Source organism: Haliaeetus leucocephalus, unplaced genomic scaffold (assembly GCF_000737465.1).
Source record: "Haliaeetus leucocephalus isolate CR32 unplaced genomic scaffold, Haliaeetus_leucocephalus-4.0 Scaffold141, whole genome shotgun sequence".
Classification (NCBI taxonomy): domain Eukaryota; kingdom Metazoa; phylum Chordata; class Aves; order Accipitriformes; family Accipitridae; genus Haliaeetus; species Haliaeetus leucocephalus.
Window position 1 is genome coordinate 2,076,052 of NW_010972577.1, and position 26,580 is coordinate 2,102,631.

The 26,580-nt window shown below is 40.7% G+C and overlaps 2 protein-coding genes across 7 annotated transcripts in view; one reads left to right on the forward strand and one right to left on the reverse strand.

Moving 5' to 3' along the window:
* The window catches only part of ICK (intestinal cell (MAK-like) kinase), a 24,023-nt gene extending 21,842 nt beyond the window's left edge, over positions 1 to 2,181 (reverse strand). The window contains exon 1 of one of the 4 annotated variants that reach the window (XM_010561086.1): positions 2,143 to 2,181. The gene's annotated coding sequence lies outside the window, so the exon portion shown is untranslated. The other 3 variants (XM_010561088.1, XM_010561085.1, XM_010561087.1) reach the window with 3 other exon arrangements.
* Positions 2,023 to 26,331, forward strand: FBXO9 (F-box protein 9). Of its 3 annotated transcripts, XM_010561079.1 has the most exons (14): positions 2,181 to 2,370; positions 2,807 to 2,923; positions 6,921 to 6,998; positions 7,968 to 8,126; positions 8,566 to 8,623; positions 13,582 to 13,681; positions 16,441 to 16,571; positions 19,444 to 19,558; positions 20,243 to 20,361; positions 20,649 to 20,739; positions 21,755 to 21,850; positions 22,616 to 22,709; positions 23,460 to 23,614; positions 24,942 to 26,331. In XM_010561079.1, exons 4-14 carry the CDS (start codon positions 7,980 to 7,982, stop codon positions 25,048 to 25,050), a joined length of 1,215 nt encoding a protein of 404 aa, XP_010559381.1. In that variant the 5' UTR covers positions 2,181 to 2,370; positions 2,807 to 2,923; positions 6,921 to 6,998; positions 7,968 to 7,979; the 3' UTR covers positions 25,051 to 26,331. The 3 variants fall into 3 exon arrangements, with proteins under 3 accessions (XP_010559382.1, XP_010559383.1, XP_010559381.1); XM_010561080.1 differs by lacking the exon at positions 2,807 to 2,923 and having other exon boundaries at positions 2,023 to 2,370; positions 23,460 to 23,618; XM_010561081.1 differs by lacking the exon at positions 2,807 to 2,923 and having other exon boundaries at positions 2,153 to 2,370.
* The last annotated feature ends 249 nt before the right edge of the window (positions 26,332 to 26,580 follow it).

The following is a 26,580-nucleotide window of genomic DNA, read 5'->3' on the forward strand; positions in this document are numbered from 1 at the left end:
TGGGGTCCCCCCAAAAGCGGGCGGCTGTCGGGGGAGAGGCGAGAGACGGTGGAGCAGCTCGGCCTGGTCGCCGCTGCCAGAAGGGATTACGGCTGAGCTGGGTTTTAACGTCATAAAAAATAAATAATAAAAATCCCCCCGACGACTGGCCTCTCTCACATCCCCTAGAGGAGTTTAAATAACAGAACTGAACGCAGAAATGCCAAATTGTGAACACGCGGCAAGAATACCGACATTTTAAGCGCTGCCCGGGGGGCCGGAGCCTTCCTCACCTGGGCACCAGCAGCTCTCCCCGGCTCTAGCAGGGTCCAGCTACGAAATGGAGGGGGGAGAGGCAGAAAAAGGGAAACGAGGAACAAAAAAACTGGCCTCGAGCAATTAATTGATCATCAGATCCGACTGTAAGAACGATTCAGTAAGTCTTAGCTTCTTTTCACACTACTTCATTTAGGTTTTAAAAGTAAAGCACAGTTACTCCCCAGCGTTTTGTAAGACACGGTGAGCTGGCGGTGTAATTCAGGAGCATGGCGCACCCAGCTCCTCCCCTCGGGGAGCATTTTACATCAGTCAATCCTACAGTGAAATACACTTATTTAACAAGACATGCATTTGTTAAAAAAGGTATGAGGGAACTCCAGAAAGCTCTGGATGCCCCGGGCCCCCACATCTAAATAGAGGCCAGTCTTTGGAACACTTACATTTCTTAAATTAAAAAAAAAAAAAAAGAGTTAAATTCCCTCCTATTCCCTCCTAGGGACATGCACGCCTCTCAGTGAAGCCAGCAGGAGCAGTGCACACTTACTCAGAAGAGACTGCTGCTTTAAATCATTCCTGTTACATCTCACATGCATAAACACACAGCCCAGTGACAGCTGTAGTACCCTGGTTTTCTGTTGTTAGAGGCAGGGCTGGTTCGTTCCCAAAAGGAGAGACACACACCCAGGCAGGAGAAAAGCCTGACAGCTTTGACTCCAACCCCAAACGAGAAGCAGCATTAAAGATAACCAGTTGTATTCACCATCACCCATCTCAACACCTCACCTGTGCTGCTGTCATCTCAACTGTTCACACAGGGTCTGCCAGCCCCCCCACCACCTCCAACCGCCCAGCCAGGGATCGGCACCCGGTCTGTCAGACAGCACCCTCACCGCCCGCCCGCGCTCTCCTCCCTGCAGAGGGGCTCTGCGCCCACCTGGATGTGAAACCCGCTGCTGGTGCCGGCTCCCACACCCCTGGCATCCCCCCTGGCCGCAGCCACCTTCCCCGCTGCCTGCTCCTGCTGCCCACCCCTGAGCTCTCACCTGCCCATCTCCAGAAGGGACCCACGCCTCCTTTTGCTCCTAAAAACGTTCGGGGCTGTAGCTATGGGGAAGGGTTCACAGGTCACACGTGAAGGCCCACACACGTGGTTCTCCTCCAGAAAAAAAGAAAGAGATGGTAATACAGATTAGAAGAATGGGTTTAGTTTTGTAAAACCCGGTGAGGTGTACAGAGAGCACGGAACAACTGTTGAGGGAACTGGATGGGCAAAGGGCAGGGGGCCATGACGTTCAGATGACCTCGGCAACATTATTATCTCTACAGCCGCAGTACTAACCACTCCTTTGCCACCCGGGTTTTAATCTCTCCGGAACAAGGCCCCGGCCTGACCGCAGTCACCGCGGAAATGGCGGCTCCCGCACTGAGCCCCGCGCCTTGCCGACACCGGGCTGAGGGGCCGCACCGAGGGGGCAGGAGGTCGCCCCGGCGGCCCGGACATCGCCGCTTTCCCCCGGCTCCCGCACCGCGGGAGGGCTGGGCCGGGCCTCAAGCGCAGCGGCGGAGGCCGGGCGGAGCAGCCACCCCCGGAGCGCCGGGGCCGCCCGCCGGGATCGCCGCCCGGGGTGGGGGGGAACGACTACATTTCCCGGCATCCTCTGCTCCGCCGCCGGGCGGGACCGGCCTGGGAAAGCGCCGCTTGCCAGCCGGCGCGGCCGCGGCCCGCGGGGGCGTCGGCCGGGGACTACATCTCCCAGCAGGCAGCGCGCCGCGTCGCTCCAGGCGGGAGAGCCGCGGCGGGGCTGCGGTGCGCGCTGGGACGGGTAGTCCGCGCGGCCGGCGCCCGCGCCTCAGAGCGGCCCGCGCGTCAGGCGGCGCTCTGACCTTGCGGGTTTGTCTGGTCGCGTGTCTCCGCTGCTCCCGGTCCGCCTGCCCCTCACTCGCCGGGAAGATGGCTGCCGTACGCAGGGCCCGCAGTTACTCCCGCTGCGTGGTGCGCTTCTCCGACCGAGAACTCTGCTAATTTCCCCCCGCGGGGAGGACACACGGACCGAGCGGGGGGGGGCAGAGACCCCCGGGACGGGACAGCGCCGCCCGAGCGTTGGCAGCATGGTGAGCGGCCCCGGGCCGGCCGTGCCCTGCTCCCCGTTTGCAGCGCGGCCTGGGGCGGGGAGGGGGGGGGTGGCGAGGCACCGGTCGCCCCGCGGGGAGGCGGTGGCGGTTCGGCCTCCGCGGCAGGTGGGGGCGGAGCGGGGGGACGGGACGGGACCGGGCGGTGGCAGCGGCAAGGGGGGCGTGTGCCCGGGGGCGGGAGGAGCGGCCCCCCCGAGCCGTGCCGCTGCCCGGCAGCCCTGCCCTGTGTGCCTGTGGCCGGGCAGCGAGGGAGGTGTGCCGTGATCCTGGCCGCGATCCCACCCGGGTAGCTGCGCCGCAAGGAGGCACGGCCCCGCCTTCCGCAGAGGGTTTTGGGCTGAGGAGGGGGCTGCTTGATTCAGGACCGATCTAGCTCTCCGTAGAGCCACCTGGACAAATCACTGTGTCCTTACAGATGCGTGTGCCCTACCTTTCTCCTTCTTCGCTCAAAAAACAGATGGCATAAAGTCAGTTGGTAATTTAAACGGCTCCGTGGGCCGGGCACGCTACTTATTTCAGTTTGTGATTTAAGGTATCAGAACTACTGTTTGGCTCAGTATTGCTTTTCTGACTGCATCTCAACATGGATTCAAGTATCCATGATGAGATCCTGATCGTTCAAAGTTAAACCATTTGTTATCATTCAGGAGCTCTTAAGATGCCTTAGCACCGTGATTAAAACTCTCATTTTTGAACACAGTGTTGCTTCTACCACATTGACAGAAAAATGGACCGACTTCCTCATTTACTTAGAAAACCAAGAAGAACATTAGCTGTCGGTCACTGGGTCGCTATGTCGTGCTTGCTTCTCCTTTAGTTCTGTACAGTTCACACATAGCCCTGTTCCACTGGTGACAGTCAACTTTGAGCTGTTTCTGATCTTGGTTTTATTTTGCTGAAACAAAGATCTGAACTATTAAAGGACTTGACATTACAGTTAGTTTAGTAAGTGATTGTTGTGCCTGAGGAAATCCACGTGCAATTATGGATTGCAAAACAATTTAAGCTGTGCAAATAAACTAGTTTTGCATTTGGCAAATAATTTCTAAAGCTTTGCAAACAAATCAGAAATCTACTCAGCTGACTGTTTTTTTACAGGTTGCAGTCTAATTCAGATGTCTACTGTTGACATGCTGACCTTTTAGTGGCTTGACTGGCTAGCACTTTTCTCATGCAAAATTATTTGAGCTGATCGGTACACACTAAGGATGTCTCATGTTCAAGCAGGATAAAGTCACTGTTCCGTGTGACAGCTGGCTTGTAGCAGGAGGAAGACCAGCAGCGTGATGGTGAACAGGCTAGATTTATCCACTAAGTAGCGATTAAAGTACAATGTTCTGTGAGCTTCAGAAACTATAACTACAATTTAAGTATTGTCAGAGTGGGGGCAAGGACCCAATTTTTACAAGTTACAACCTGCTTTAGGTGTGCTCTCATGAGCTGTCTGCTGGTGAACATTCTCATTTGTTCTAGCAAAACCGTAGGGTTTCAGCAGATCAAAAAATAGCGGAAAGGCTGTTAATAGAGATTGGTTTTCCAGTCCAGTCCACTATGCAGTAGCAATGTGAATGAATTGCTTTACGGGTAAATTCAGAGGGATAGTCACTTATGATGCCACTGCTGCCAGAAGATAAACCTTTGATATGAGAGACTCGACACATGCACTCAGGATAGAGGAGTTAATGATGGAAGTCAAAACTTTGGTTTTGTTGTGGTTTAACCCCAGCCAGCAACTAAGCACCACACAGCCGCTCACTCAGTTCCTCCCCACCCAGGGGAATGGGGGAGAGAATCAGGAAGAAAAGTATTAATGGAACAGAAAGGAAGGAAATAATAATGATAATAATAACAGTAATAAAATGACAATAATAATAATGAAAGAATTGGAATACACAAAACAAGTGATGCACAGTGCAATTGCTCACCACTTGCTGACTGATGGCAAGTTTGTTCCCAAGCAGCGATCCCCCCAGGCCAATTCCCCCCAGTTTATATACTGGGCATGACATCACATGGTATGGAATATCCCTTTGGTTAGTTGGGGTCAGCTGCCCTGGCTGTGTCCCCTCCCAACTCCTTGTGCCCCTCCAGCCTTCTTGCTGGCTGGGCATGAGAAGCTGAAAAATCCTTGATTCAGTCTAAACACTACTTAGGAACAACTGAAAACATCAGTGTGTTATCAACAGTCTTCTCATACTGAATCCAAGACATAACACTGTACTAGAAAGAAAATTAACTCTATCCCAGCTGAAACCAGGACAGTTGTAGTCAACTTCATGATGTTTTTTGACAGCTTTTAGGCTGTGGACTAGGTCTTCATAGTATGGTTTATTTTTTGTTTGGACTGAGAGCACATTTAAGTTATAAAGAACATTGAATGACATTTTGGAAGCAGTTGGTCCAGGACCGTGACTGACTGTGATTAAGAAATGAAGGAGAAGTAGGGCAGTTGAACAGAGACGAGGGGAGGAAAATCAAGACTCTTGAACAGATTACTGAAACAAAAAGTTTTTGCACATGAGGTAAACTTCAGCCAGCTTCATGACCTTCTAAATAATTTTAACTCTTACTCTTAAATTAGTTTATCTACAGACTTCATGAGTTAAAGGTTTTAATGGGCGTGCCTTTATGCACAAGAAGATAGTGTGTTGATTTAGTTTAGAAATTACTGGTTTCTGCATTTTGCAGATAAAAACAGGCTTATTCTGCCCAGACCGAGAGCTGACTAGACATAATTCAGCTGCAAACCAGAAGCCCTGTGCTCTGCACAGGCAGAGGTAGGCCTTATTTGTGTCAGCCCAGTGCCATAATAATGCACTTACAGACATCCATTTCAGTGCTAGCTCATTCCGAGGCTATCTCCATTTGGCCAGCATAGACGTAATCCCCAGATGCTAAAATAATGCGATATGACTGCTATAACTCATAGGATATTAACTGTCTGCAGTCAAATTCTGGAATCAAAACCCATGACATTTCTAAGTTATTTACTCCTTGCTCAGATTTAATGCTGTTAGCGCTTTGGAGCGTTCTGGCTTACCTGTTTTCTGCACCGAGAAATTAAAAATTCAGCCTTAAAATCAGAGTGTAGAACCAGATGCAGTATCTGTTTACTTTAACCAACTAACACTGTCTACACCATCAATTGTAAAAGGTAAATTGACTGAGACATCAGTGAAAGCACATTTACAGATGACAAGCCAGCAAGTTTGTGGTCCTTTAGGGGACCTGTGGGGAACTGGAGATGAGTGCTAGAAGGTGCTTGTCGCCAAGACAAAGAGATTAAACATTGCCTTCCCATGAGGTTTGCCAGTATTCTGTAGTTTGATCTTGAACTTCCAGATGCTATAAAAATTTTACAAATTTTCTGAATACAAGAATGCTTTGATTTCTGCACTTCAGTTGTGCAGGAGATAGAGATTTCTTTATGAGAACTTGGAAGAATCTCACTGACAGAATGTCACTTGAAGTCTTTGAGCAATATCTACAATAGGAAGGAGTGGGAAACAAAACTTCTATAAGTAGTTGTGGTAATCTTAATGCCAAGTTTACCTTCTTAGACTCTCTGTTTGCATTATGTACTTGCAGAACTACAGATGTGAATTTCAGCACAGAATGGTAGAAAAACTGGGATGCTTCAGCTGCAGGAAGAACTTCAAACAAATGTTTTAGTCTTTGGGTTTTTTTTTTCCTTACTGGCATCTTGCTGCTGTTGTCATTGTAGTGGCTTGTCACCGATGCTCAGAATTAGTTTTCCTTTGTTTTAGTATAGATTCTGTAAATCTCAGTATATTTCACAATGAGAATTTTTTTGTGTCTTTAAATTTTGTTCTTAAACTATCTGTCTAACTCCTATGTAGAGCCCTGTTAAGTTTAGTTAAAGGTCTTATTTAAGGTCTTACCTTGTTCAAGTTGTCTCACAGCAGTGCTGTAAATTAAACCAACCGTCAAGCTCTCATGCTAGCTTTTTATTTTCTTTTACAATACTTTTCTTGTTTAGTTTCACATGTAGTTTTTGAGATTGCCCATATTGTCCCATAATTTTCATAAAGTATCTGTTGTTACTCAAAGCACTAGTCTTTTTGTGCTTTTGTATCTATTAAAAACCCCCCAACTATGGTTATCTTTACAGTGAGAAGATAGTGATTAAATTTTAACTTCTTATATGAAGCACACTACTGTTTAATACTGAAGCTTTGGTTCTATGCTTTGACTGAGACACTGAGTGTATTTATTCAGGTATTATAGCAGTGTACTGATGCATGTAAGCCTTCAAGTGATACATAACTAATCTATGTTGGATTGAAAACCCAACTTCATTGGGTTAATAGGGAAGTTCAAACAATACCAGTAATTTTAAGATTAATTTTTATCATCAATTAAGATTGATCTGTGGGGTAGGTGGGTAGGATGGGGAAAAAAGGAGTATGCTTAAAATTTTTTTAATACGTATCCAAGACAATTGTGCTTTGTGAATGTGCTGTAGGGACTTATGCAGATTCTAATCATGTCTGACTGCTCTCTACTAGGCAGAAGCTGAAGAAGATTGTCACTCTGATTTGGTAAGAACCGATGACAATGAAAGAGCCGGTGACGCAAATCTTCAGGTATGTCTCTCATGCTAGTGTTTTTTTTACAAACATAGTACTGCTGCACTTATTACTTATGCTCATTTAATTACCACACATTTGTTGATCTGACAAATGCTTAATCTGTCTGCCCCTCCAAATGTGAAATAGATAGATTTGGCATTGTGTTCAGGTGTCAAATTCAGTCTTCAGTTATCTGTGTAGATGAAAAGAAAGTTTGTGCAGATTTGGAATTTCTTTAAAGAACTGTAGGAATCGGACAGCAGTTTCTGTATGGATCAAATTCCAGTTTAAGTTGTCACTCTCTTACAGAAAAGTTAATAAAAGCAGTCTTAATAGAAAAGTGTGTTTGTTCTCTTACAACACTAGATTTCTATGGGGTTGCTCCCCAGAAGTCATGGTGATTGCAAGAGGCATGTAAAGTGTAACTTCAAAGATACTGAAAAAAAATGCGTGGCAAGAATTATGACTTGCCTTGTTTCACAGAAAGGAGTGTAAGGTCTTATTTGTATACTATATAAATGACAGCTGTGATTGTCATAAAGCTTAGTATGCTTGTTTACAAAAAAATAGGTTTTCTAAATTTTAATTTCAAGAGCTAATTGACTTCTTGCTTAAGGTAACTCTGCATAAACAAGAACAAACATCGTGTCTAGAAATAATACTTTTCTACAGAGTCTTAGATCATAACCATAGTACTAACAACCACTTCTTGAAACATCAGTTTTTCTTCTGAGGTGAACAGTCCAGGTAAAAGCACTTATGTTATTCAATGAGATTGAAAAAGTACTTCCGCACTTTTTAAAAAAAAATCACTGTAAAACAATAGCTAATTCTCTGTGTCTAAACTCACTGAAACCATTTAAGACTTGGAAGTGTAAAGCATAATTTTGAAATTCTGTTTTGTGTTTGTACTTCATAATTTCTCCTCAGAAGATATACTGTCTGAATATGTGATACTAAATCAGAATTAATCGGATTTTTTAGGCAGAGCTCCAGATGTTCAGAGCTCAGTGGATGTTTGAGCTTGCCCCGGGTATGAGTTCTAGTGGGTTGGAACCTCTGCCATGCAGAGCATCTTCAAGAGGACCTGGAGTAAAGTCTGTAGATGCCAGAGGAAAACAGGAGATAGCAAAAGAGGAAAAGGTACAAAAAATAGATGTATATTTTGGGGATTTTTTTGTGTATGTTAGTATTGCAGTATAACTATCCTAAAAGCTAATGCTGAATTAAATCTAGAGAAACAACAGAGGTGATTAACCCGTTGTCTCCATGCTGATGTCTTTCTATAATCCTACACTGATTTTTCTAGTTTTAATGCTTGGCTTTGTGTTACCTTCCTAGTCTGCTTTCTGAAAGACTGTAGGTAAGGGGCGAGCAGCAGGAACCTGCATAGTTTGTTGATTGGGAATTTCAGTTATGGTTTGTAGCACACGAATATGTCTTCTCACTCTATTTATGGAATTATTTTATTCATCTCCTTCATAGGGTACAGTAGGTAAGATGAAAAATAATTCTAAGTCAAGTAACAATGTGCTTGTATTTGTCAAAAATTTAAGAAGTGTCTGTGTAATTTATCATGCAGGCAAAAGAACTTTTCCTGAAGGCAGTGGAAGAAGAACAAAATGGGGCCCTTTACGAAGGTAATATGGGAGTCTAGAATGAACACCTTTATTGCAGACGACTCTAACACTCTGATTTATGTGCAAAGTTGCATGATGCCAGTGAACTTAAACTGCAGGCTAATAGTAATTTGAGAGCTCAGTTATTCGGATAAGCAGACAAACTTGCTATAAAAGGAACCATCATATCACAGTTGTAAGGTTGAGGTGAAGCTAAGGTGAGATCGAGGAAGGAATTTCTACCTCTCAGACAAAACGACAGTATTTTGGAATCTAGCAATTTAATGAAGCACTGGATTGCATCTTCATAGAGCATGCTTCTTTATAGGGCTTTTGTAACATGAAGTAAGCATAGTAATTAATCAAGGCAATATACTGTATTTCCTGTGCTCACAGTTTTCTTCATTCCACTTTGAACAAAACTACTTAACCCATGGAATGTTTTGGGTTTGGGTTTTTTTTGTTTGTTTGTTTTTGTTTTTTAATTTACACAGCATACTAAGATAGCTTCTTTAAGAATTCCTGAAAGGAATGTTTAAATCTGGTAGTCTTATTTTATGAGGTTTGCCATAAATATTTAAGATGCTTAGCTTGCTTGGCCTCTTGCTATCAGCACTAGTAAAAATGGAAATTCAAAGTTTTCTTCCTCATATTTAGTTATCAGAATATATAAAGTAAGAAGCCTGTCCTGACTTCAAGTCCTGTATATCAGTAGTGGAGATACCAGTGTTCTATTTCTTTTATGAAAAAAAAAAAAAAGAACACAGAACGTATGTGCCATCCTGCTCATCCACTAGAGGTTTTGGCCACCTTGGTTAAAGTGCAGGTGCAAAATAATGTCAAGATAGGCAAAACTGAGAGTACTCTGGAAGCTCCTGAAGTCGGCCACCTGTTGAATACAAAATTTCCTCTCCACCATGGGAGATTTCCTTCCCTTGCAAGGGATTTCTGGTTGTTGTTCCAGATCTCAAATGAACTGAGAGAAATATGGGTCCCCAGTAGGTAATAAAATTAGTTGGTTCGATTTCTTATTTATTACATGTTTTTATGGGGCAAAATTAACTTTAGGCTAATGTATTTTGTGTATTTGATGTAGAATTAAATACACAGTAAAAAAAGATGTCAGAACTAAATCTGATATGTAATCTACTGTCACGACCCAGGCTGGACAGACCAGGGAGTCCTGTTGAGTTCAGAATTCCCATGGGCTAAATTAAGGTGAAATGACACCAAACGATCAGTTAAACATTTTATTTATGGCAGAAGCAGCCTGAACTTGGAAGGTGTAACAGTAGGCGGCGGGGTTTCTCTCAACAGGAATTGGCATGAGACTACTTCCGTAAACCATAACCACATATATATCAATTCAGGGAAGAAAATAAGGAGAGCCCTCCTGTTGGGTCAGGAGGTTGAGAGCAGACCCCCTTGCTTTCTAGGCTCCTTCTCAGAGAGGAGCCTAGGGGCGGCTGGATCCACTGCTAGTCCCAAACGTGTCAGCGGTTTATGTCTTAAAGGGGTGAGGTGTAGGGATTATAGAAAAGGAGGGAGAAAGAAAGTGAGACAGAGAGAGAAAGAGGAAAAGAGAAAGATTTCAGTGGCCTTGGGTTCAGTGTTGGTCCCGCCAGCCTAAGGGTTCAGTCCCAGAGGGCACGCACACGTGGGCCTTCAGGTTGTGTCCTTTTATCATCTCCTTGCCCCTCCTTCGGGCTGGCACTCGAACTTATTGGGCTAATTAGGTGTCATGCACAGTTTGTGTTTTCAGAAACTTCGGGAAATGGATCGGTGGGCTTGGGGCCGTTTGGGGTGTAACTGCCCCTTCCCTGCAGATGTGACCATTGTTTGATCTTTGGCCATGCATGGTGAGCTGCCCTGCTCAGCGTTATCAGAACTGGGAACTGCCCGTCCTCCCTGTCCTGTTGCTGATGTCCTGTGCTGATCTGTGCTGATCTGTGCTGATCGGCTTCTTTTCACCTGTGGTTCCTTGCTATGCAGGGTTCGTTGTTATGTAGAGTTCATCGTTATGCAGAACTTGCCTCAGCACAATGTTTGAGACATAAACTCTTTCAGTCTCTCACATCTACCATTTAGGAAATCATGCAGTAGATTGCAAAGGTTCTTTCATACCAACAGTTTCCAAGTAAATAAAAAAAAAACATGCGAGGAAAGCAGTCTACTTAAACATTGTGTATATAAAATGAAAGCTATAGCTTCATCTGCTTGAGTGTACGCCTTGTATGTTAAACACAGCAGCAGAGTAGCTAGATGTAACAGAGGTGCGTTCACAAAGGTGTTTTAGGCATCTGGATTGCATGAATATGCATCCATTATTTCTCGGTTGAATTTGATTTGAGACGTAAAGAAGCTAAGCTGTTTCTACACATAGATCTGTATGAGACCTTAGAGACAAGGTCCTACACCAGACACAGATATATTACTGACCACATGTTGGGACATCTGTTTTCAGGCCACACTTTTATCTGCTGACCTGGTCTAGGTCACCAGAATCCAAGTGGCATTTCAGCCTGCTGCTGAAATTTGCTGATACCTGACATTGTGAGACAGTTATGTGCAGCAGCTTGTTCATGTTTAAGTACAGTACAGACCTTGCTGCAAGATCAAATGCTAAAGTTGAGACCGATCTCTGTTTAGCTGGCTGCTGGTCTTCCTCATCCTCACCAGCTAAAGGATACTACTTGTCAGTCACCGGCCCTGACATGAACTCAAGGAAGTAGGAACGCTTACTTGCCCCAAACTTAGGCTTCTCAGACTCATTAGTGTGTCAAATTCTGAGCTCCACGCTCACTGATGTTTCTTTTATTTTGGGTTTTGTTTTTAAGGGTCCAAACTGAGGGAGAGTTGCCCTCTGATCTTGGTATCACCATGTGGGAATACAGAGAGACATATAAATACATATATGATCTTAATATCAGTATTAAAACAGACTGAATGTACATACAATGAATCTACTTAAATTAAGAAGGATCTGCAGAGTTAACTCAGAAGGACATTCTGCGGCTTAAATAACAGTTTGTTCGCACAGGGTGATTTTCCTGGACCTGTTTCTCTGCTTAGTGCTTGTTTAACACTTTGGACTGTTAAAGGCAGATGTACTTTGTGTGCTAGAAGAAACCTGATCTGTCAGTTTTTCCTTCATGCCCCGTAGTCTTGTGCTTGCTACATAGCTTTTTGAAAAGGCTGCTTTCCTCTAGACAGGTTCCTCACCCTCAGTGTTTTGAGTGGCTTATTTCTGTGCCTTCTGTAGTTTCCAGGGTTTTGCCACCATAAAATTTACTTGTTATGTGTCTGTTGTTGAAGTTTTAAAACTACAACAATACATTTTGTTGATCTTTCTCACCTTTATAATGTTGTTTATGTCTGAATGACAATACTATATGGAGGATTTAAGGTACCTGCATCATCTTTCAAATTCTTTTTCATGTTCCTCAGGGTTACTTATGAGTATAATGCCTAAAATCTTTACAGCTTGTTGAGAAAGCTTTGTAAGTGCAAACAAATGTAAGGGCAACAAATGAAATCAGGACTTTGAAATGTTTGAATGTAAAATTTTGTACTCCATAATTGAATTTGTAGCAGTTAAGGTAAATCTGTAAAAGCTGAAACACATCTGAGAGAACTCTTTATTCTGAAAGAGTACATGGAGTTTTTAGTTTTGACAACAGTGCTTAATGTGCCTCTCTTCTTTAAGTATTGAACTTAAACCTAATCAGTTGTATTGGGTTTCCATGGCAAGGTTTTGGTAGCAGGGGACCTACAGGGCTGGCTTCTGTGAGAAGCTACTAGAAGCTTCCCCCATGTCCAATAGAGCCAATACCAGCCAGCTCCAAGACGGACCCACCGCTGGCCAAGCCCATCAGTGATGGTGGTAGTGCCTCTGGGAGAACATATTTAAGAAGGGAAAAAAAAGTTGCTGGGGCACAGAAACTGTAGCTGGAGAGACAAGTGGGAACATGTAAGAGGAACAACCCTGCAGACACCAAGGTCGGTGAAGAAGGAGGGGGAGGAGATGCTCCAGGCGCCGGAGCAGAGATTCCCCTGCAGCCCGTGGGGAAGACCATGGTGAGGCAGGCTGTCCCCCTGCAGCCCAGGGAGGTCCACGGGGGAGCAGATATCCACCTGCAGCCCATGGAGGACCCCACGCCGGAGCAGGTGGATGCCCGAAGGAGGCTGTGACCCCGTGGGAAGCCCGTGCTGGAGCAGGCTCCTGGCAGGACCTGTGGCCCCGTGGAGAGAGGAGCCCACGCTGGAGCAGTCTGTGCCTGAAGGACTGCAGCCTGTGGAGGGGACCCACACTGGAGCAGTTTCTGAAGAACTGCAGCCCGTGGGAAGGACCCACATTGGAGAAGTTCGTGGAGGACTGTCTCCTGTGGGAGGGACCCCACAGTGGAGCAGGGGACGAGTGAGGAGTCCTCCCCCTGAGGAGGAAGGAGCGGCAGAGACAACATGTGATGAACTGACCCCAACCCCCATTCCCCGTCCCCCTGCGCCACTGGAGGGAGGAGGTGGAGAAAATCGGGAGTGGAGCTGAGCCCAGGAAGGAGGGAGGGGTGGGGGGAGGGTGTTTTTAAGATTTGGTTTTATTTCTCATTACCCTACTCTGGTTTGATTGGCAATAAATTAAGTTAGTTTTTGCCTAGTCAAGTCTTTTTGCCCGTGTTTTGCCGGTGACAGTAATTGGTTGAGCGATCTCTCCCTGTCCTTATCTCGACCCACAAGCCTTTTGTTATATTTTCTCTCCCCTGTCCAGTTGAGGAGGGGGATTGATAGAGGGGCTGCATGGTGCTTAGTTGCTGGCTGGGCTTAAACCACAACATCAGTTTAGACTAAATAAGATTTATTAGATGAAGGCATTTTACACCTTTTTAGTTCTTTAGCTGAAGCCATCTCTCTGAAAAAAATCTTTGCTTTGATAAGCTAGTATAAGCATCAGACATATTTAAACATTAAACCTTTATTTTCAGCCATCAAGTTTTATCGCCTAGCCATGCAGCTTGTACCTGACATAGAGTTTAAGATCACCTATACACGGTCCCCAGATGGTGATGGAGTTGGAAAGAGGTGGTAAGTGTGAAAATTTACTAATTAAGTGCATAGGAGTACTGAAACCTGAAATTTTGTTTCTAAAGCATATGAATGCTCTACTGTGATATGCAGTTGTAAGTCTCTTAACATTTGGAAAACTTGTCTACTTTCATCTGAATAGACTGCTTCATAGAAAGTTTACAGATGCATTAATCCAAGGAGGACTTTTCTATACCGTAGTTCAAAGAAGGTAGCAGGCTTGCTTGGAGCTTGTTAAATTCAAGTGGAAGGATGTTACTTGAAAAAAAGAAAAAAGCATCAGTCACTTTATTACTTTTGATTTCTGATTTTCAGATTTATAAGTTATACATTTAGGATCATCTACAAAATTGTAGATGGCAAAAAGATCGATTATTAAAAGCTTTGTACCATGGAATATGCTTCTTAATTAAGCAAGGGAATATACTACTGTTCTTATGCTGACTAACACAGCCAAATGGGAGCATTTCCAGTAAGTAGAGCAGTACATTTAGAAGCTCATAGATTGTAGACTGAGTAGTCTAGTCTTCCATCATTACAAGCATCAGAATACCCCTAGCCTCAACACACTAGATATGTAGTGGGTTAAGATGGCCTAATTTGAGGCCAAGATTTATGTTTGAGGACAGGATTCAGGCTAGGGCCAAAACCTCTGTCATAGCTCAGATAGCATAGTGAAGACAAGCTTATGAAACAGCTTCCCAATTCACTGCTTACTAGTAGCAGCCATAGATGCTGCTGATAGTTACAAGAAATCAAGAGTTCTAAAACCCGTAGTATTACTAGCTGAGTCTTTTTGCCCCAGGGCAGTATAGCTTCAGTGCAGTAGTTGACTCAATATAAAAGAGAGTAAAATGAGATAAGTGCTTTATTTACATCCATTACTTCAGTTTCTGAACGCATTGCTAGCATGAAATCTTTGCTGTGTATTTGTGCCCTAGGAAAAATACTGGGTGATCAAATACAGTCACGTAAAAATCTTGGTTTTCTTAGGATTATTTTCTCATTTTAGCATCATTTTGTCTATTCCCTTCTTAAGTCTCACTGACACCAATTTGGATGGGAGCGTTGATCTGCTTGAGGGTAGGAAGGCTCTATAGAGGGATCTGGACAGGCTGGATCAGTGCGCCAAGGCCAATTGTGCGGGGTTCAACAAGGCCAAGTGCCGGGTCCTGCACTTGGGTCACAACAACCCCATGGAGCGCTACAGGCTTGGGAAGAGTGGCTGGAAAGCTGTCTGGCAGAAGAAGACCTGGGGGTGCCTCAGGTTGTGCCAGGGGAATTTCAGATTGGATATTAGGAAAAATTGCTTAATCAAAAGGGTTGTCAAGCATTGGAACAGGCTACCCAGGGAAGTGGTCGAGTCACCATCCCTGGGCGTATTTAAAAGACGTGTAGATGTGGCATTTAAGAACACGGTTTAGTGGTGGACTTGGCAGTGTTAGGTTTACGGTTGGACTCAATGATCTTAAAGGTCTTTTCCAACCTAAATGATTCTTTCATTCTATGAATTTTCATTCAGTTTTGTAAATGTTGCTGTACTGTCCCCAGCATTACATGACAGTGAGGGGAAACCAGCCAGTACTCTTAATTGTTGTTTAAAAGCAGTATTTGTAGAGGTATGTTCTTTCAAGAGATTCTAGTTGTGGTATTTTTGCTTTCTGAATTACTGTTGTAGGTGTTTCATACAGTCTTGGTGAAAAAAAAACAAATTACACAATTACATTTGAAAAAACAATTTACAGCGTGGCCCGTAGGTACTGGGACTGGCCACGATATTAATCAAAATAAAGGAAGGTATGTTCAGTGCAACATCTTACTATAGTCTTAGTTATGACTGGCCCAAACATAATTGTCTTCTCTATAATACTTTAAAACCCATTGGTAGGTCTGCTAGCTGCTCGTTTATATTCTCAGCTCATTCTGTTAAGCATGTTTAGAGTAAAATTGAATAATATTAAAAGAAGATCTCTTAGCTAGCTTGTATACTAAGTCAGGGGAAAGAAAGTGTTTTGTGATGAAATCAGGAAGAGTTCTGTAGATTGTGGTTACTTGGTGCAAGGAAATATGCACCTATTAAAGGATCATATTATGACATACAACTTAAATTTAGATTTTTTTTGAATGTGGTAATGTTTTTTTATCACTTGGTAATCCTTCAAGTTTACTGACAAGTAGCAAGCATATTGTTTCTGTTCTGCTATCTTGTTCTTGCTCCTGAATTTTTTTATGTCTGTTTATTTACGGAATTGGTGAAAAGTAGTTTTCCTAAAGGAAAGTTTTCCTTCACTGAATAACACAAGAGTAAAAAAAAAAAATATCCTTAGTTGTTTTCAGAAGCTTACATTGTGACAAGGATTAGAAAAAACTTTCTGTCAGTGATAATTTATTTCCTGCATATGGCTTATCTTAGACAAAGTAAAAGATGAGATTTGTCTTTTCATGGGGTCAGGCAATTCTTCAGTGACTTCACTGAAAACAGTGAACAGTGAACTCTCAAATCCAAAAAGAAACTGGAATTGGAATTAAATGAAAAAAAAAGAAAAAGTTGCTACTGTCAGATGGATTCCAGCAAAATCTAAATGAACTTGATAAGATTGCAGTAGTTGTTTTATCGTATGATGAAATGAGATTGCTTTAAAAACATATAGGAGACAACTATATTGAATGAGGGTAAGACAGTGGATTGATGCCAAGATAAGGACATCTGTTGGTAAGTTTTGTCCAATATCACAGTGTTGGCATTCCCCCTTTTGTAGTGTTGAGGACAACAAAGAGGATGACAAAATGGCTGATCTCCTGTCCGATTTCCAGCAGCAGTTAACTCTTCAGGAATCTTCAGTCAAACTTTGTCAGCCTGAGGTTGATGTCAGCCAGACCCATATCTCAGGTATGAGTTAAGATACACTGTAAGAGTTCAGAGGTAGAATTTATAGAGATGTTTCACTCTATTAAAACATTTGTCACCTTCATTCTAAAGCCACCTTTAAAGAAATGCACACAGTATCTCTTTATTTAGTTAGATGTGAAGGAAAAAAGATCATCAACTAGCTAAACAGATCTTTTTCTCATACATGAGTTTGCCTTTATCTCACAAGCTTTTCCATGTAGTAGTACTACTAAGTAGAATTTTTCAGGATCAAAGTCATACTTAAAAGTAGGAACTTCCAGGAGCGGACTTGCTGAAGTAAGTGTATTCCAGTTTTCCTTCCAGTTAATGTTTGAAAAAGTGAAACGTGTATTTTTTTTTGTTTTGGTTTGCAAATATTTGTTACAATTCTTAAGTGTGAATAAGAGACAATTGTTCTGTGAAGAATATGCATCTTTGCATGTCCTGTTTTTATCTGATTCTGCATCAGATTTTTACAACAAATATGTCTTCAGGTTCAGCAAGACTATATAACATGGGTAGAAAGGCTTTTGAAGGTTAATGATTTTCAGTGATTCAGTTCTAGGACAGTTATCCTGAGACTTCCTTATGAGATCTGAATTGTAGAGAGTGTATATAAGCTATGAACTCCCTTAAAATCAGATGCCTCTAAAACATGCGTGTTTTGCATCCCAAATTATCAGTTGCTCTTGGAAATCTTGGCCTGATCGCCTCTGTTCTACTCAAGGAAGGAAAATAAAGTAAATGTAGCAAGCTGTTCAAGTCAAAACATAAAGAAAACAGGGATTTTTTTGTTTGTTGTTTTTTTTTTTTTAAACAACTGTGGCATTGTACACTTCGGAAAGCATCTTTTTTTGCCAGTAAAGTCAAGGTGTTGTAGACATTACTATAAAGTGATCTCAGCAGATGTGTCTTTTGAGCAGCAATCTTAGTCTCTTTATGGTTTTATTTTCTGCCTTCTGGCTAGTCCTGTGTTACAGTATCTTGTTTACCAACTGTTTTATAGCAGAATGAAAACTGTTAAAATCATGTCTGCTTCAGAAGTTAGTTGGCTGGAAAGGATCCCTCTCGGTCATCACAGTAGAACAGTAGTCGCAGACCTCAGCAGCTGAAGGAGAACTCAAACAATGTGAAGCAATGGATTTGGCTGAACTGATTTCCTGTGTTCCATTTTACATTTTATTGACATTCATAATCTTAGAATACTGGTTAACCCTTAGTACAGGATAGGATCAGACCTATGCTGTGTAACTGAGGTACTGAATATATTTACTTCCCCTCCCTAGTATATGAGCAATTTCATAGTAGTTTTTTTTTCTTCTTTTACACAAGTAAAGCTTAAGACCACGATAGCAATCTCCACCAGAAATACTATATTTTTCCTACCGGGTGTGCCCAGTATCTGAAGCAAAGTGTTTTAACAATCCCTAGTTTACTAGAAACTTAGAAACATGGTTGATAAGATAGATAACCAAAGGCTTTGGCTGACTGGTGACTATCAGAATGGAAGATATATACCTGTTAGCACTAGTAAGAGATTTTTAAGCCTTTATATCTCCCATTCTCCAAGGCACTAAGAGTTCACATACTGAAGAGCTCACAATTTGCCAGAGACTGTTTTGTACCTTGTAGCAATAATATGCACAACTTTTGTTTATACTGGAACATTAATGGTTGCAAATACAGGCAATATAGCAAATTTATGACTTCTCAACAATAAAACATAGAATTAAGTCAGATTCATGAAACAGGATGTGTGTTTAATGAATACAGAAACTGGTGCCCAGTGAGGTGTATGTACTTTTTATCGTGCTAGTATTCTGAAAGGTGAAACTTAAGTTTCATCATATTTTATAGCAAAAACAGTTTCGTTGGATTTGTGGAGTGCAGCAATGCAGTTTTTTTGAGAAGCATGTTTTTTCACTAAAAATCAGAGTTCTGTTAAAATGCGGTCTCTACCACAGTATTTAGAGCTAGTTACTGTTTAATGTACCTTTGCACTGCTCAGCTCTTTCCTCCATTTGATCTCAAAGCAGTTACACTGATTAAAACCATCAAGTCTTCATTGCCTGCCGTGATACGGTTTGAGCCATAGGCTCTGGAAAGCAGCAGTAGTTGAAAATAAATGAAGTGTAATTCCTGATGGTATAAGATTAGTATACAAGATTATACCCAACTGAAACAACAGAGAAAACTTAGGGAGGCAGAAAGTTACTAGAAAGAATTCTGGCTTAATTTCGCAGGGCTTTATCACTGACTTTTAATGCTAGGAAAATTATCATACAATCTTGTGGTGCTTTGATGAGGATTCTGTCATAATCTTGTATTACATTAGAAAAAGTCTTCCAACACAACAATGCTGTGTGATACCATTTTCAATCATTGGACCTGTACCACAAAATATAGAGTGATATCATATCAATTTCATAGTGGATAGGTTGTTCTTAGCACCTCCTATGCAATACTGACCCTGACCTGAGCTTATTTAGCTTGTCATGCAAAAGCAGTATGCTTTGAGGTAATGTTACACACTAGGTCAGTTTCAAGAAAATACTGCTTCATAGGCACTGTGGATATGCGATGTGCATGTGGAATTTTTGGTGTAACACCTTACAGTTGTGGATATTTGTAGTCTAAAACTACGCTTTGTCCTATCATCATAATGCACTTTCAGCTCTTGATTTTTATTCTTTTGTTATGTGACTTTTTTAATTAAAGATAATTTTTTTGTTACCTGATGTTTGGCTACAATGTGAAAAAGTAGGATTTTTTTATGGAAAGTCAGAACTTTACTAATGGTCAAACCTGGAATTACAGGTAACCTATTGATTTACAGGTTACCATCTAACAAAGATTTCTTTTCTCTTTGCAGTGTTGCCTATGGAAGTACTAATGTACATTTTCCGATGGGTGGTTTCAAGTGACTTGGACCTAAGATCATTAGAGCAATTATCTCTTGTTTGTCGAGGATTTTACATCTGCGCCAGGTATTGTAGATGTTATTTAGAGTGAAGCTTCTCTCTGCTCTAAAGAATCAAAAAGAGCTTTTTTACGCTCCAGCATATGTAAACAGTATGTAGAGGTGGATAATAAATCCATAGAGCAAAATTGCCTGTGTTGGAAAGGTGGGTTTGGTGGGGTTTTTTTTGCTTTTAGGCTGCTAAATCGTACATGTAGGACTATGTCCTGCTTTTTCTTCCCACAGCAATTTTCATGTTATGCTCCTCGCAGTGCTAATCAGCTTTTGAATACACCACTAAATGGTATGTTAGGTAGATGACTTCTCTGTAATAAAAAATGTTGCTGAAAGTCTTACTTGCCCTACCTTCTTTGAAAGTCACAAGTTTCAAGGTCTCCAAAACAATGTCTGTTGTGTTGTCATCCTCGTATGGCCACACAGAGAAGTACCAGGCTGCTGCAATGTTGTTCGTCTGTACTTGGCTGAAAATGGCATTGTGTTCTTGAATTTCACTGGGAGGAAGAAGTGGCTTTCAAATGCTCCAGGCTTAAGTAAATTAGTCAATGATTTTAAATTATGAGCTGTTGTTGTTCAAGAAAGTTTCTTTCAGTTGCATCCAAACTCAATAACGGAGTTTGTTACTTTGATACATAAAAGCTAAACAAGGTTTGCAGGAAAGTTATGGGATTTGTTTTTTTCTCATTTTCACTAGAGATCCTGAAATCTGGCATCAAGTCTGTTTGAAAATATGGGGCAGGAGCTGCAATAAACTTGTTCCATATGCTTCTTGGAGGGAAATGTTTTTGGAAAGGCCTCGCGTTCGATTTGATGGTAAAGTGTATTTTGGAAATAGTTTTGGGTTTTTTTACTGCATGTAACCATGACAGAAGCCAGCAGGTGGGTTTGATGTTTATAACGTTGTTTATAACAATCTGAATTTGTTTGGACTTTTAATCTGTAGAGTATCTGTAAAGAGAAGGGAAGGGTGCAAGGGGTGAAAATAAAAACTTTAATGTATTTAAGTAACAAAAGTAAACTCAAAAGTTTTAGATTACTGGTTTTTTAATCTTAAATATTTTATGTATTTAATTTTTTGTTCATATATTCCTTTCCTGTAGGTGTATATATCAGCAAGACAAAATACATACGTCAAGGAGAACAATCTCTTGATGGTTTCTATAGAGCGTGGCACCAAGTGGAATATTACAGGTAGAACTGTAGTACAATGAGTGAGTGAAATGTTTCTCTCTCCTAAATTCTTTAAATCCAGCCTTTGATATCACAAACATTAATCATTCTGTAAAACTCAGTGAAACTACTACAGTGTGTAAAGCTATGTATATTTTTTGAGAATAGGTGTTAAGAAATAGGATTTATTATAATTACAGGTGGGCTTAGAAACACATTTCATCCTCAGTTACACCATTTCATGTGGATGAAACTTAAACAGTAACAACAGTAATACTTGTCCACAGATTTCTTTTCCCAAATCACTTTTGCTTTACATTTCTGATAGAATAATTGCTTTCAGCAAAGGGCAAACAAGTGATTATACAAGAATTGTCTTTTAACTTATTTGTAACCAATTGTAAATAATAAAGAGGCTGGGCTTTCTCAACTTGCTGTAAATACCTTGCCATTTGTTTCCTCAGCCTGTTTTTCTGCTGTTCCTCATCTTGCTGTTCGCAGCATTTATTGTTCTATTCTGTTGTCCCTTCTGAGGCTGGAAACTGTTACTAGAAATCATTGAATCTCATAGCTCTTTCTATAGTCTCACAAACATCAGCACAGTATCTGAGTACTATAAAAATTGATCAGATCCCAGAACCTGAACACATCCATATGACATTGTCCATTCTGTACTGATACTGTAATTAAGATTTTTGTTGCATTTGTCTCAATCGATGCTGGGAATGGAGAAACTTACTTGAGGTCAGTTTTGATTCCACGGTAACCTTCTTGCTTTGATTAGAGGTGGCAAAACTCCTGCTCTCTTTCATAACTCTTCATAACTTGATCTTTTAATCTTCAAAACTTTTGATTTCTAATCTTTTTTTTCTGTTATATCATGTGTGAAGAAATGTGTTTTCAAATCCTATTACCTATCAAGTTCTATATCCTTCTGGGAAACATCCTGTGATTTAAAAAAAAACACCAACAAAAACCACACAACAGAAAAAGGTTATGTTTTCTAGGTTTGTATTGTGTAATTATATTTTTGCAGGTATTTGAGATTCTTTCCAGATGGTCAAGTTATGATGCTAACAACTCCTGAAGATCCTCAATCTATAGTTCCTCGCTTACGGACTAAAAATACAAGGTTGTTGAAATGAAATATTTGGCTTTACAGTTTTCATCTTGGTTTTACCTGCCAATTTCTATTTACTTTTGTCTCGTATTCTATATCCTGGCTTAGCAAAATGAGTAAAATTACAATGTTATTTATATTGTGTTATAGATGTTTATAGTTCTCTTCTGAGAACTTCAAAAAATTTTGGTCTTTATGCAAAGATATCTTTCATTTTAAGGTCCTGATATTGTAATTAGATCTCCTTTGCGGGTTATGTGATTTTAAACTTATAAAGGAAGTTGATGGAAGAATACATGCTATTAGCTTGGTGGGTTTAGAATCCTTTTAAAGATACTATTTTGTTACTGACTGCCTTCTCACACTTCCTTGACTGTTTGAAGGAAAGTGAAGATTTTGGTGGGATGTGACTGAATTATTGCTTGATTTCTTCTTGGTGTTTGTACAGACTTGTTAAAAAAATAGAAAATGATTTGTGACTTCAGAACAGGTGTAAGGTGTTCACCAGAAGTCTGAAAGTATTTAGCAGTAGGCTAGGTAGGACTGAGTAACTTATGTTTACTGCCCTGTCTGGGAAACTTAAAAGCAGCCTTCCAAAATGTTTTCATCATTCTGTATCATCAGTTAGCCTGGTACTTTACTAAATGGAAATAAATAAATGGTTTCCTTGGTTATGATAAGCAGTCAGTCTTCTTTTCATTGCTGATAAGTACATCAGTCTTTTGAGACAGAGAATATTTTTATGTCCTTGACACTGTCCTCCTGTTAACCTTCCAGAACGGATGCAATCTTGCTTGGCCATTATCGCCTTTCCCAGGAAACAGACAATCAAACCAAAGTATTTGCTGTAATAATGAAGAAAAAGGAAGAGGTAGGTAGCAAAATAGAATAGAGGAAAAACAGTGTAAAGAGTGGGCTTTTTAATGTTTTTCCTCAGACTGAGTATTTTAAGGCACCTGAAGATTTGCATTACACCAGAGGATTAAAAAACTAATTTCATTTTTTAACTGGTTTAAAAATACAATATAAATAGGCATGATGATTTATCTTACCTTTTTTTCCCCAAATCTGTAATAATCTTTTTAAGACAGATAAATATCTGGTTCACATTTGAGCAACAGTTCTGCCCCTTAAGCTTAATTGCCATGTGTGGTGCTATTAGGTAGTTTGTTAACCTTGTTAACAAACAGAAGGGAAGGAAGAAGAGGTAATTTTCTGAGATTAGTTTTGACTGTGTGCAGTTATGTTCCACAGCATTAAATAGAACAAAATAAGCAGTATTCATTAATTGAACTCTGAAAGATTTGGTCAACTTACTTACATCACAAAATTTTCTGATTAACAAAGTGTCTGTCAAGTGAAACTTGTGAAGAGTTGGAAGTGTTACATTATTTTACAGTGAGTTTGCATAGTTTGGGTGGTGTCCTCCATGCTTATCTTACTTTCTGTGAAAACTTCTTCCATAATTAACATCTAAATTGATGTATTTTCAAGGAATACCAGTAGTTGCTTTTAAGTATGAGAGTTTAACAGTCTGTCATCACAGTTACCTAGGCCTCAGGATAAATAGTTACACAATGTGTTCTTTGTAGGTCATGAAACTTCTTTTCTCTTTGTACAGAAACCAATGGACTACCACAAGTACAGGTATTTCCTCCGTGTTCCTGCACAAGAAACAGATCACAGTTTTCATGTAGGACTACAGTTGTGCTCCAGTGGGCGCCAGAGGTTCAACAAACTTGTCTGGATACATCATTCTTGTCACATAACTTACAAGTAAGTAAATGGAGAATAAGATCAAAGAAGGATAGTTAACTATAGAAACACGAGTGACGTTAATTTGTCCAGTACTAAGTACAGAAGATGTAAAGACTGTGAGACTTATGAGGCCTTAACAAAATGTCCTGAAAACAGTAACTGGTCCTGATTTGATAGATTTTAATGAACTTTTACTTAAAGAAATCCCAAGATTTTAGTAACTATTTATAATGGTATGGGAGGTTTCCTAAGTAGTAGAACTGCAGTATTTTAGCCATTTAAAGGATTTATGCACGGTGTTTGAATGATTTCAGAACTGAATCGGAGTTGAATGACTTTGTGTGGTGCTAGTAAAGAGGTGTGGAAAACATATATTCATTAAGGTATATTTCTTTTCCGCTACGGATGTGCAAGCTAGAAATGTCTGCACCCATCATGTGAGAAATGTAATGCTTACAAACTATATAAGCCAGCAGTGCAAAATACAGGCATGCGACCAGCTGTTCTGACTACTAACCAAGCAAGAGCCATGGCCACTGTTCTTGCACCTGACACTCTAAATTACTGGCAAGTTGGCTGTTCAGATGTTTGGTGTTGGCATATAAGCTGGATTTAGGCCTTGTCTTCCAGTCATCTTAATCTCTATATTCAGTGTTTTTATAGGGACATAGCTCAGCTATTGAGCTGTAAGTATATAAAATAGGAAGTAAACTACTGGTGGTTGGGAGTATAGGTAACTTCCATAAACAGAAAAATCACTTTTATAAAAACTATTTTCATACCCAATTTATGAAGAAGTGGCAGTATCACAGACATTCTTTTCAGCATGAAGTTTCGGTACTGCTCAGGTTCTGCTCTACCTCTCAGTATGGTGGTATCCTTTTGAAACTAGAATAAAAATAAGTATAAAACACAGCTAGGAGAACATATGCATTTTGTTACTGATGTTCAGAAATACTTGGGTTTCTTCTTTTTAACATTTTGTAAACAAGTTTTTGCTGTCACTCTGTGTTCTGAATTCAGGGTTCTAAGTGAAACAAATGAAAGGGGATTTCTTACTTCAATATTGATACGGTGACTTGAGTGACATCCTGTGCTGTTACAAGTCTTGGAGCTAAGAAGAAGAATGAAAGGGGAAAGTGTTTCTTTGATATTAAAACAGAATTGTATTCTATGTAGTGTGACTCAGCCAACATTCAAATGCCTTCAGAACGAGGCAGTATGAAAGATGCTTATATTCCGGCTGTAGTTTGGTGCGCACACTGTACTGTGGGATGTGACTGCATTATTGAGGGACTTAAACAGCAACTTGTGTCTAATTTTACTTTTACGATACTCTCTGCAGATCAACTGGTGAGACAGCTGTTACTACTTTCGACATTGACAAAATGTACACCCCTTTGTTCTTTGCACGAGTGAAGAGTTTCACTGCATTTTCAGAAAAGCCGCTCTAAGAAACACCTTTTCCTCCCACAACTCTTGCATGAATAAAAGGTTGTAGCTAATGAGCACTTAAGTTATAAATGTGTACATATTTGGAACATCTTAAAATTCTGGGGAATTTTTTGAAGGCAGTATGTTTATTTGATTATGAATGGCTGGGGTTTTGTTTTGAGATCAAGCTTATGAGTATTAAACACCTTTGTGACGAGAATTTGATAACAAAGTTTTGTTGTTTGTTTTGTTTGGTTGGTTTTTTTAAACAGATTTTATAAATCAGTCTGCTTAAAATGTGAGTCTTCATCTGCCTGGACACTGGTTTGTCCAAAAGGAATTGTTATAGGAAAGTCTCACTGTCCGTGGGACAGTGTGTGGTCTCTGGTGAAGGCTTGAAATGTGAAGGGGAGAAAGTTGTCTTTTATCTGTTAAACTGTGTGACTTAAAAGAACTTCAAATAAATGTTTTCTTTAAATTAAACTTACTTTGTTTGCCTTTAAGATCTGGCATTTTGTCAATATCAACCTTAAGAGAAAACAATCGAGGGCAAGCAAGCATGAATATAAAATTTAACCGCAGAGGTACATCCCCACCAATACAGTGATGTCAGTTGATCATAAATGTAATTTGACTTTGATAGACGTTCAGTAGAGCCTTCCTTCTCGACAGGATGGGCATGAAGGGGAGAGGGGTATGGGCAGCGAGTTGTTCTCCTGTACCGTAGGATGAGTTTGCGGGGTACGTGGCTCTGCTTGGGAAGTGTCACAGTGCAGTGGTGAAATGCTGGTGTGTACTGCTTGTGCATTGGCCAGGTCTGAATGCACAGGTAAGCAGGGCTCACTTGGACATGATTGTAATGTGTTATAACCCTTCATCTAACCTTGCTACAGATGCTGTAAACTCTTTGAGCATTTGTTGTAATAAGATAAATTTTGAGGCTGCTGTAGATGTTCAGGTGCTGTGTACTGCTAATCATCAAGTGTACCTTGAGGTTTGGTGCAGGTACTGTACACTGCTTCTCCTGCATATATCGCTTGGGGGTGTAGTGCAGACACTGTATTGCCGCTTATTATATATGTATCTTGGATTCTGAAAGAACTGAAGCTTTTTAGTGTAGTTTTTTAAAGCCATTTTGCGTATTTTACCTTTTAACATCTTGTTTCAAAATACTGACCTGGACTTGAGGAGTAAAATGTGAAAGCTGTGGAAAGTACTATACTTGTTCCATAATTTATAAAGTGTATCTTTGCAAGGAGCTACATGATTAAAAATACATCAATAAATCATGATTTTGAACATGCAATCCCTTGCAATTTCTTATTTTGCCAAGAAATCATTATTTTCATACAGCTAAAGATTATTAGTTAGGAGTTACCATGCATAAACTACATGCTAGGCAAGATTGACAGGTAGAATTAACATCTTAATGACTTTTTATTTTACTACTTACAGGTTGTCTGAGAAAAGTAGAGAAGTTTTCAGGTACATGAGTTCTGAATAAGGATGGGTATATTGGAAACTTTGTGCTTTTTCTAGCTTGTCTAATG